The sequence below is a fragment of the Heptranchias perlo genome, chromosome 5 (assembly GCF_035084215.1).
Source record: "Heptranchias perlo isolate sHepPer1 chromosome 5, sHepPer1.hap1, whole genome shotgun sequence".
NCBI classification, from domain to species: Eukaryota; Metazoa; Chordata; class Chondrichthyes; order Hexanchiformes; family Hexanchidae; genus Heptranchias; species Heptranchias perlo.
In genome coordinates, this window is record NC_090329.1 from 82240629 (window position 1) to 82253115 (window position 12487).

The 12487-nt window shown below is 42.8% G+C and overlaps 1 protein-coding gene across 7 annotated transcripts in view; it reads right to left on the minus strand.

Annotated features, from left to right (window-relative positions):
- scara3 (scavenger receptor class A, member 3) overlaps positions 1-12487 on the minus strand; it is a 46544-nt gene that overhangs the window by 18127 nt on the left and 15930 nt on the right. For 3 of the 7 annotated variants that reach the window (XM_067984736.1, XM_067984735.1, XM_067984739.1), the window contains 2 exons: positions 9114-9263; positions 8010-8108 (listed from right to left, as the gene is read on the minus strand). In XM_067984736.1, the coding sequence (XP_067840837.1) occupies positions 8010-8108; positions 9114-9263 (249 nt within the window). The remainder of the gene's footprint in view (positions 1-8009; positions 8109-9113; positions 9264-12487) is intronic. The other 4 variants (XM_067984737.1, XM_067984740.1, XM_067984738.1 and 1 more) reach the window with 2 other exon arrangements.

Genomic DNA, 12487 nt, shown 5'->3' on the forward strand with positions numbered 1-12487 from the left:
ACTATTTTCTCTGATTTTTTTTTTCCTTTATTGAATTTGTCCCCAGGTTGCTTTCTGCCCGTAATGCTTGTAATTCATAAGATTATGTGTCCCCATAGAAAAGTAAAGATAAAATCTTAAAATCTTACAAATACATAAAAGAACTTTTATGATAGTCACTTTATGATAAAAAAAAGTGTCCATCTCTTCCAGAGACCTGGGGCATGATTTTAACATGGCGGCGGGATCTTAGCAGGTGGGGTTGGGTCAATAAACGGGCAGGAAACCCGGAGAAAAAAAATCATGCAGTTTCCCAAGTGATTGCGACTCATTGGAGCCACTTAATTGAACTTCCGGGTTTCGCCCCCTCAAGCTGCGCAGCGAGCAGACTGTGCACCTGCATGACGCGTTTAAAGCCCACTATTTAAAAGGGCCACTCCAACAATGCAGTTTGAAGGAGAAAGGAGGCTGAAATCACCAGGCAACATTCTAGAGCCAAGCCAGCTCCCAGGTTCTCTGACGCCGCCCTGGAGACATTGCTGGGCGCAGTGAGAAGTAGGAGGGAGGTGCTTTATCCAGCCGACAGGAGCAAGAAACCTGGGTCTGTCACGAAGGCGGCATGGCTGGAGGTGGCAGAGGAGGCGGTCAGCAGAAGAATGGTGTCCCAGTCATGGCTTCAATGCAGAAAGAGATTTAATGACCTAAGCAGGTCAGGAAAAGTGAGTACAGCTACTGATTGACCTGCATTCCGTGGTGAACAGTACCGCCCCTCACACTGCCCTGCAAAGCCTACACCATCACATCAACCCTCACACCCACTTAAGGCTTAGTTTCATCTCACCGTGACTTTCTGTGCACCACTTCTCCACTCCCCCCCACCCCCCCCGAGCTTTTTGTGCACCCACCTCTCCCACTCACCCCAATCCCGATGCAACGTGATCAATCTGTCTGATAGTCACCCTCTGATGCATCTGCTTCATAGTCAGCCTCACCAAAAGCAATGCATCAATCAGGTGACCCTGTCACCCTCACTCACACACATTTATACTTTCTCCCCTTGTAGAAGAGAGCGTAAAATGCTAGGGAGAGGGTGAGGACTGGAGGGTGAGCCTCCATAAATCGTGGGCCTCAGAGGCGAAGGAGGAGGCATTGGACATAAGCCGGTTGGTGGAATGCCTCACCATCGGGGATGCTAAGACTGGCACCCCACAAACGTCTGGTGACAGAACTTTAACATCCCTCACACACAACATGGACTGATGTTATCAATGATTGATCTGTTGCACACGTCAGTACGCTCATCGCAACATTACTTCTGCGATGATCATTAATATTGCTGTATGTTCTCTTCCAGGGATGTCACGGACTAAAGACGTGGTTGCGGGTGATTCCTCAGAGCAGCTCCCTGCCTCTGAGGGTGCACTGTCACATCTTAGCGAGCCATCCACCAGTGCAGATACTCACACCTCGGTGGGTCCTATTAGATGTAGGTGGGTTGTCACCTGGTGAGTCACCACACACAAGTGAGCATGAGCAGACACTGGTAGGAGGGGCAGTGGTGGAGAGTCCGCATCGGTGGGCACACTCCTCTCCAAGCTCTGCTCAACTTGGCACAGATGCTGAAACCCGGGGGCTATCCTTGAGAAGGAGAATGATAGAGGTACAGGAGCAACTTTGCGAGGGAATGGAAAATGTGCCATGCACACGCTCCACAATAGCAGAGAGTACGGAGGAGTCCAACTCCATCACTAGTGGATTGACGGCACAGGTACGTGCGGCAATGTCTGCGATGGAGAGAATGACAGCCTCCATTGAGCTTTAAGCACGACTCACAAATGAGTCCATTCAGGCCCTGGCAACGGCCATGTGGACTCAGGGCAAACTACATTCTGCTGCCTTAGACAGGCAGACTGATACATTAGCACTGGCCTTACAAGTCCTCCAAACTGTTGTCCAGCAGGGTGGTGGGAGTGATGTGGCCCTGGCCCAGGAGAGGGATGATGGTGAAAAGGGACATGGAAGTGGGGACGCCACTCAAAGCACCCCCACGTCTCACCCGTTGCCCCCCCCCCCCCCCCCTCAACTGTTACTCGCATTGCTGCCTCCTCTCCAGATGGCACAGTCTGCCCCTGCACATGTGCAGGTGGAGCAGTCTTTGGAGGGGCCCTCAGAGGCTCCAAAACCCAGAGGTCATAGTCCGAAAGCATCTAAGCAGCCAGAGCATGAATCTGAGCAACCTACCCCTACCTCTGCTGCAGCCACAGGGGATGCAGCACGTAGAAGCTGTAGGAAGAGGAAGTGAAAGGTTTTGTAATCACCAAGGGTATGCACAAGGGTGTCTGACAGACTGTCATGTTTTTCATTTATATTTGGTTTATGTTAACATCACATTAAATGTTACGATTCTCACCACCACTGCCACGTCTTGCCCATTCTTGAGTACCTTTTGTGAAAGCGCCCTTACATGTGGTTGTTCATGAAAGGCAAGACTTGATGCCACCCATTGGGTGCATTTGCAGCGGTGTATGTGTCGTTCTATGACTGTTTTGTGCAACCTGGGTGGGGGGTTGTGGTTGTGGTGGTCCTTACAGGTAGTCTGAGTACTTGGCTGTAGTCACTTTGCAGATCTCTCTATGAGAATCTATCAAGTATGAGTGACTCCCTGGCATGTCGAGCAGCCAGGTGAGATGCTGCTTCACCGATGGTTCGCCCATCATTGTCCTCCTCATCTTCCGTTGACGGTAGGTGCTTGTGGAGCGCATGGGACCTCATGCACCAGTAACCCTGTCAGTTGAGCGATGTTGTGCAGGACGCAGCACACGAGTATTATTCTACACACCCTTGCTGGTGAGTACTGAAGGGCTCCTGCAGATCAATCCAGGCACCGGAAGCGCATCTTCAGCAGTCCTATGGCTTGCTCTATGACAGACCTGGTGGTGCTGTGACTGTCATTGTACCACTTATGTGCCTCGCTGGTGGGGTTCCTCACAGGTGTCGTGATCCATGTCTGCAGGGGATATCCCTTGTCTCCAAGGAGCCATCCTTTAAGAATGTCTTATGCGTGGAAGAGGGCCGGGATGTTGGATTTGCACAGAATGAAAGAATCACGGCAGCTGCCTGGGAATTTGGCACACACCTGGAGAAATCTCTTCTGGTGGTCACAAACCAGCTGTGCATTGATGGAGTGATATCCTTTCCTGTTGATGAACATTCCTGGCTGATGTGGAGGTCCTCGGATTGCTACGTGTGTGCAATCAATTGCGCCCTGCACCCATGGGAAGCCAGCCAGAGAGTGGAAACCAACGGCCCTCTAAGTATGGCTGATGTTGTCGATGGAGAAGTTGACGTAGTGGGATGCCCTGGCAAATAAGCCATCTATGACCTGTCCTATACACTTATGGATAGACGACTGAGAGATCCTGGTGATGTCACCAGTGGCGCCCTTTAAGGATCCGGAGGCAAAGAAGTCGAAGGCAGTGGTGACTTTAACTGTGACGGACAATGCATTGCCACCAGACCCAGTCAGGAGCAGCTCTGCATGAAGGAGACTGCAGATGTCTGTGACCACATGGCGACTCAATCTGAGCCTTCGTAGGCACTGTTCCTCGGAGAGGTCCAGGAAGCTCAGCCTCTGCCTGTAGGCCCTCTCACGAGGGTGGTGCCTCCTGCGATGTCGGCCCCTTTGTTGTTCCCCTCTGCGTTCTTCTGCAGGTCCTTGTGGCATACCTCTGTCTTGTGGAGCTGCAACTCCCAGAACTGCACGCTCTGCCTGGCGTGGATGGTGATGTGCCTCCTCCTCAAATGTAGTGCTCAATACATCCATTGCGCCCCCCATTCTGATGGTGTTGGTTTGAGGAGGTCCAAAATGCAGGCAAACATGTCTGAACAGAAGAATTCTGAGTGTGAACAAAGAAATCACAGTCTAAACACTAAGAACTCCCAGCCAAAGGTTTGTCTGAGAGAACTGCTTGTCCTGTTGCAAAAACTCACCTTTTATCCCCATTTGTCAATCACTAGTTTAAATGTCCAAACGGCTGCCAGCTGCAACTCGCCTCCGTTTCCATGGCATGTTTTAGAGGCCACGGGAGACACCTTCAGGCAGGGTTCAAATCTGCCTTAATTCCCATAAATTTCATTGATTTAAGTACCAACTATCTTAATTCCCCCTTTAAATGTCATCCCACCGGTTTTAATTGTCGGTGGGACATCCGGGTTTCCGAAGTGCACACGCCCAGATGCGTCTGGGTGAAACTAATTTTTCAGCACATTGGAGCCGGGACTCGTTCCTCCTCCCAACTTTCAAAATTTTTACTGCCCCCCTCAACCCCCCACAAACCTCAACCCACCTGTTCTTCAGGGTTAAAATCATGCCCCTGAAAACTGGCAGTACGTACAAAAATAAAGAACAAGAAATAGCCAATAATGCCAAAGCTAAAGTGGTAGTACATCCATAGAGGGAATAAAAGCCAAGCCATTTGCTAAATTATCACTTCTTTGGCAAATACTGTTCTTTGTATTTGCAGAGATATCATTGATATAATTAGTCTACAAGGGCCATAGTTATATATGGGACGGGAACATCCTCGGAGCTGCTCCTGCTCCACTTATGTAAATTTGTTGTAAGTGTGACATCAATCTCATTTACGCACATAAAACGGAGTTCCCGCTGCACTTCCAGCGAAGTTCCAGCAGCGGAGCAGGAGCAGCTACGAAGAGATTCCTGGCCATGCTTTTTTTTAAATTGAGTATCCACAACTCAATTCTCCTATACATGCTATTAGGTCTCTTTCACAAGTTATTTCTACATGAGCAACACTGGAACAAACTGAACATGCAGATCTATTTAATTTTGATTCAATGTACTTAAAGGTCTTGAACTGCAACTTTAAAAAAAAAGTCCCCTTCTTAGGTAGGAAATTGTAGTGAGACTTGGCTCCAAAAATGCAAGCTGTCCTTGGATACCTTGACCATTCTTCATTACTAGACAGGTTTTATAGCCCATTTGATAATAGAAGGAACACACTCGAGCCAGATCCTATACTCACCAATGTCCACACAAATGCCCTTCCAACAGATGTCACTGGGTTGTAGTAAAAAATGGGAAACCTGCTTGATATTTTTCCTCACTTGTCCAACATTCCATACCCCCACTGTCTCCCAACTAAGATCAACTGACTCAGCACAGAAACAGAAATATATTAAGGATATACCACTAACGGCTATTAAATTACAGGGAAACAATTTACCCCCAATGTTATATTAATTTGGTTGTTTACACACAAGATGATGCTAACAGTGGAAAGTATATATTACTGCACCTCAAAAGCAATCCTTTGTTCCACTTTTCAAATTAATAAAGTATACATGTGCAGAGAGTAAATTCATCCCTAACTACAATAATTTGGAGAGGGTAGAGGGGGTTCCGAGGTGATTGCTGCATTGTCCATTCCAAACGGCATAGAAACCCAATGAAAAATATACTGCGCACAGTCACCATTGCTTATATCAGTTCTTATCTGTACATAGAACTAGGTCTCCTTTGTATAAAACTGTATAATGGAAACATCACATTCTGGTTCACAGCATCAGTCCTTGTCCTGATTCCAACTAGTGCGCTTACTCCACACCACCCATGCATGAACATAAATGTACACAAATCTCGGGGGAAACTGCCTCTTATATGGGAATACAGGTCGGTTGTAATGGGCTACAACTTCAGGCAACTTGAACAATACTGGCGAGTTTTCGGTTCCATTGCTCATTATTTAAATCATTATCAATATTCTGCTAATAAGCTTTACAACTTAATATCAGGGGCCAGTGTTCAAGTTATCAACAGTCCTTTGAACAGCAACTAATCACTTGCAAATACCCAGTAACAACCCCTAATAACGTAATAATTTAATTATTGATGTGTTGAGAGGTTGCTTATTCCAAGGATAGATAAATCCATAGGTCTGTTCTACTGGAGGCAAAAGGGAATGAGAGTAACTTTGAATGCTTGTCCGTTTCAGTAGGCTCAGTGAGAGGCTGTTTCTCCAAATTATCGTACTTAGGGATGAATTTACTGTGTGTACAATGATTTTTTGTACAGCTGTTTTGAGGCTTTTGTCAACTTTTTTGAAGCTATTAATAGTTTTGTAAGTTGCCATAGATAAAGGTACAATCAGCTATAGCGCTTATCTTATTGGACTAGTAATCCAGATACTTGGATGAATGATTCCGAGAATGTGAGTTCAAATCCCACCATGGTAGTTTGAACATTTGAATTTAGCTTAAAAAAACTGGCATCAGTAAAAGTGACCATGAAGCTGTTGGATTGTTATGAAAGTCCAATTGGTTCAATAGGGAAGAACAACTGCCGTTCTTACCCGGTCTGGCCTATATGTGGCTCCACTCCCACGACAATGTGGCTGACTCTTAACTGCCCTCTGAAGTGGCCTAGCAAGCTACCAGCTGTTCAAGAAGGTGACCCACCTCCACCTTCTGAATGCAACTAGAGATAGACAATAAATGCCGGCCTTATTGGCAATACCCACATCCCAAGAATGGATAACAAAACAAACCCGTTGAGCCATCAGGGGACCATTAACCAATATGTCTTCATTTATTTCACCTTCCCTCCTATCTTTTTCAACATGGTGGAATACACTATTGGTCTAGATCCTCAGGTTCTCAAATATTTGTATTCTTGAGTTGCCATGTTGAGGTATCTATATATGCAATTGCAATGTGCACATCATAAAAAATGCGAGACTCACTTTCTATTTGACCATGTCAATATTAAAGGAGAGAATTTCCTTTTATTGTTATTGGACATTGTGTAATCGTCTAGATGGAGTCTGTACAGGAAAATTGAGAGCAAGGATTGCACACGTAAAATTGAGTCCTCTCTGTCCATTTAAATTAAATTATGCTGGCAATGTTGTGGAAGTGGAAGAAGGCAGTCCTGGTATAGAGTGAACGTGAGCTTTAAAGTTCAGCTCAGGGTCAAACCAGAGATCACGGTTGCACATCTCCTGGTTCAACCTAAATAAGCAGTCAGGAAGGTTGATGGGAGTCAGAGCTGTAAGCATGATTGTGTTGGTGAGAGACAAACAAAGTGGCTTCAATCTTGTTAACATTGAGCTGTAGAGAATTTTGATTTGTCCATGAATTGATATCAGCAGTTGTATAATGCGACACCAGCCCTAGAGTCAGTGTGTATTTTGGTGTTGTTGGCATATATATGGGTCTATGGACTGCATTAATTCACATATAGCCTACACTTTTTTAAAGCAAAAAAAAAGTTTATTATTGATGCGGCCTATATCTTTTTCATATGGTAATTGTACATGGCTTGCTTTTTTTACACATTTACAGTTCTGAGACATGTCCTTGGAGAATTCTAGTACGTGATAAAGGAACACTTTAGCATATTGCTTTTTAATCAGGCATGTTAAAATCTGTCTTTCTTTAAGGTGCTTTTCTTTGGTATTACAATGCTCTCCCACCGTTTCGTTGGCATCCCAATTAGAGACACTAATTTCCTCAGAATCTTCAATGCTAGTTCGGCTGGTGTGCTGACAAGCGACATCTCAACAGCCAGCAGAATGCTCCTAGTCTCCTGATGTTGACCCTGCTATCTGTTATCTCAGTCTGACACAATGGTAATTCTAATATGGCCACAGGTCCTCTTTAGCCCACTTCATCTTTATCTGTGATTCTTGGCAGACTTGCTGCCCCATATGCCTCTGGGTTTTCATTCATGATCTGCCAGGCTGTGAAACATTGACCAAGCTGGGATTCAGCAATTTTCACTATCTTTTTCTTGTTCTCCAGTAAGAGAAGGAAAGGGAATGCTATTAGGAAGCGGGGCTATCCTAACATCTATACAGTAAGTGAAAGCATCATTAGAATTACTTAATCAACTACTGGCTTAAGAGCTTTTTTCTTTATTTTCCTATGGGACATGTCCAGTGTCCACTCCTATTGTGGCATGATGGAAATCAGGAGCAAGCCTGCTGCAGAATATAAACACCATTACTCACCTAGCTCTTTAATGTTCGTCTGAACAGAGCTAATCTTTGTCTCATAAAATGACTGGGCCACGTTGATATCTTCAGTTATGGAGTCAACCTTTCTGTACACTGTAACAATGCAACATTCAGTTACTAGTCTAACAGTCACACACAAAATAGTGAATAATTCTGAATATTTAATTGGTTAATAATGCTTCGTGATCAGTTATTTTTATGGATGCATCTTAATTGATCAAACAAGAAGATATTTCAGTTCCCTTCTCAGTAGGTGAAGGAACCATGAGGTGTGGTGCTGAGGCACACCAATCAAGAAGGTCCTAGGCTGAATTAAGTGATCTCAGCCATGCAGGCAGTGGAAGCTACAATTACTCTCAATTTCCCCAGGCTGGGGAAGGGAAAACATCAGCTTGTTGGCTGATTTTAGAGATTTGTACAGAGTAATAAACAGGTTGAAGTTCCTCTTTCTCGTTATTATGTGGCTTAATAAAAGTTATTAAGTGGACTTACATCTCCAGAAGAGTCAACAATATTTAAAACAGGAACAAGTAACTGTGTCCAAATATTATAGGCATATTTCAAAATTCAGTTCCTCATTACTTCATGGCGCATTGGAAGGGTTAAGTTGTTATGGGTCTTTTACCTCATTAATGTTGCCAAATGGGAGTTAAATTAACAGAAATTTGGCTTCCATTTGCCGCTCTAAATGGTGTGATTTTACAAAATCTCACTTCAGAATCTTAACTTCATGCATGCACAATTTAAAAATGTTTTTTAAGTTTCTCCCCCAAAAAGTTTCTTCTATCAAGTGAGAAGTACCCAAAGGCAAGTGCGATGCAACCCGCATCCTGCTGTTCAGGGTAGCATGGGGGTGATCAAGCTCAGGCTTTCACCCTTCTTCTGGTAAAACTGTTCCACACTTTTAATGGGTGCTGTGGTGTTCGAATTAAATTTTTTTCACTTTGACTTTTGTCCATCTCCTCCTGCATGGACTCGGACTGCTATTGAGGGAATCTCATGATCAGTTAATCCATCCAATTATGAAGGATGTAAGGAAGCAAAAGACAAAGAGGGAAAGAATATGGAATATATGTCAAAATAAAAGAATCAGCTTACCTACAGATGCCAGCACAGCAACAGCTATGATGAGGCAACTAAAGAATAGGTACAGCACTTTCACAGCTAGACTCAATGACCACGCAGTATGGCATCTGCAGCAGCCAGGTTTTGAAGTCCTCTCTGCTTCATTAGAAAACAAAATTACGTCTGTAAGTTAAGGTGAAAAAGAATTCCACGTATTATTGAAATTACATCACTGCATTTATTATGTGCATGTTGTAAATTTTTGCATAAAATAGCAATTTTGGTTGCCTACTGGCTAAAACTTGAATGTCCTTTCATTTATACTTTTTCCTTAGTGCAAGTTTGAGAATCTTATCTGAGAAAGTGACTTTCCAAACTCTTGTTTTGTTGGGGATGAGGCAAAGCTTCAAGATGACACAGCTGGAGGATGGATTATGTTCCATCCAATGTTGGCATCAAGGACTCTCAGGTAAGAGGGAAAGTCTTAAGTGAAATACATTTGGGCAGTCTCAGCTACTACTGCAGGATCACAGAACAAAACTACTCCAGGTCACGTGTGATATAAATTAGATGCACAGTCCAGCTATAGCTAATCTGGCCAAATATGGGGGTAGATTTTGAGGCCTCCCATCTCGTGAAAGTGGGATGGTAGCACCCCAAGAAGGGTGAGAATGACCTACGACCTCGTCACAATATTGCTGCCACAATATTCCACCTTAGTCAGGCAGTAAGCCCATTTAAAATGCAAATCAGAGTCCTATGCTGTATATATGCCGCAAATTGGCTGACACGTTTCCCTACATTGCAACAGTAACTACACTTCAAAAAATACACTTAATTGGCTGTGCAGTGCTTTGGGACATCCTGAAATCATGAAAGGCACTATGTAAGTGCAAGATCTGTTTTATTATTATTAAAAATGAACATCTTGAAGGTGTCGACAGATCCATGGATAAAATAATAGTTAGAATTATGCAAAGATGGCAGGAATGTGCAACTTTTAAAAAAATATTCATAAGTATTTAATAAACTCAAATTCAAAATGGCATTGAGTTAATGTTCTCTATTGTGCAGAAAGGATAAATAGGGCTGTAGATAGGATTTTAAACTAGTAAGATGGGGGCAGGGGGGATCTGGTGAAGCCTGAAGATAAAAGAAATAGGAGATGAGAGTAAAGGTCAGACCAAGAATAAGGATAACATAAATGGTCAGGGAACAAATATAGTTATAGAACATAAGCATAAAATAACTGTTAAAAATAAAGTGAGTGGAACAATTAATAAAAACAAATTAAAGTGTGCGTACAGCAATGTGCAAAGCATTCAAAACAAACTGGAGGCAATAATTCGTAGCGAGGAGCCAGATGTAGTAGGGATAACTGAAACATGGCTTATTAAAGAATGGGACTGGCAGTTAAATATTGCAGGACACAATGTATTTAGAAAGGATAGGAAAGGAAGAAGGGGCAGGTGGGGTAGCAGTACTAATTAGAGGCAACATAAGGCAATAAAAAAAAGGGATATAACTAACATTAAGATCGAGCCAGAATCCATATGGATTGAGACAAAGGATAAGAAGAGATCAATCACGTTAATAATATATTATACAGACCATCTCATAGTGGACTATGTGGAGGAAGAAATATGTAGGCAAATCTATGAAATGAATAAAAGACATAGAATAATAATCATGGGAGACTTCAACTACCCCCAAATATACTGGCAAGAGGTAGAGAAAGGGGAAAAGAAAATGAAGTTTTCACAGTGTGTTCAGGACTCCTTTCTTACTCAGTACATAAGAAGCCCAACAAGAGACGGGATCTAGTAATGGGAAATGAGCCAGAGCAGATAAGAGAAGCATAGGGGAATATCTAAGCAATAGTGATCATAATGTAATAAGATTTAAAATAATGATTCAGAAAGACATTAGTAAAACAAAGGCCAAAGTAATAGATTGGAAAAAAGCTAATTTTGAGGGGATGAGAATGGAACAAAGGAAGTTAAACTGGGAAAAAAAATTGACAGACAAAGAGATAGAACAGCAGTGGGAAATATTTAAAACAGTGATCAAGAGAGTTCAGGAGAAATATATTATGCTAAAAACAAAAAAACAAGGATGCAGTAAGGATGTTCCCAAAGATGGGTGAAACTAGAACTAGGGGGCAAAATCTTAGAATAAGGGGCTGCTCTTTCAAAACTGAGATGAGGAGAAACTTCTTCACTCAGAGGGTGGTAGGTCTGTGGAATTTGCTGCCCCAGGAAGCTGTGGAAGCTACATCATTAGATAAATTTAAAACAGAAATAGACAGTTTTCTAGAAGTAAAGGGAATTAGGGGTTATGGGGAGCGGGCAGGAAATTGGACATGAAGCTGAGTTCGGATCGGTCAATGCCCTATGGGTGGCGGAGAGGGCCCAGGGGCTGTGTGGCCGGGTCCTGCTCTTACTTCTTGTGTTCTTTAGATTTGTGGTTGGGATCAGATCAGCCATGATCTTATTGAATGGCGGAGCAGGCTCGAGGGGCCGATTGGCCTACTCCTGCTCGAATTTCTTATGTACCCAATAATGAAACGCCATGGATGAATAAAGAGATAAGGGTAAAATTGAAACTAAAAAAGGCATACACAAAGTACATAGACAATAAAGGAGGATGACAAAGAGGAATACGAAGAGGTTAGGAAAGAAGTCAAAAAAATATTTAGGAAAGCAAAGAGAAACTACAAAATTAAATTATCAAGGAATATAAAAAGAAATAGTAAAGTATTCTACAGACACATAAATAACAAAAGCAAAATCAGGATAGGGATAGGGCCACTAAGGGATGCACGTGATAAACACACAATTAATGACAGCGAAATGGCAGAAATATTGAATAGTTACTTTGCCTCAGTATTTACCAGGGAGACTAAGAGTAGATATAACATTAGAAGAGATCAAAAAAGATATAGAGACATTTAAGATAGAAGGGGGGAGATAACTGAAAAACTATTCAAACTTAGAGAGAGAATAAAACCCATGGTCTGGATGGATTGCATCTGCGCATATTAAAAGAAGTTAGGGAAGAAGTAGCAGGGGCACTATTACATATATATAAAAATTCATCAGAAAAGGGAATACCCAGAGGACTGGTGGACAGCTAATGTTATTACTATATTTAAAAAGGGAGATAGAACAAGTCCAGGAAACTATAGGCCAGTTAGCTTAACGTCACTGGTAGGAAAGATAATGGAATCTTTACTCAAAGGTGTAATGGAAAAACATCTCGAAACCGAAACTATAATAAAAAGTAGTCAACACAAATTTCAAAAGGGAAAGTCATGCTTGGCCAACCTCTTGAATTCTTTGAAGAAGTAACAGAAAGAGTAGATAAGAGTAATGTAGTAGATGTAATAGATTTGGATTTTCAAAACG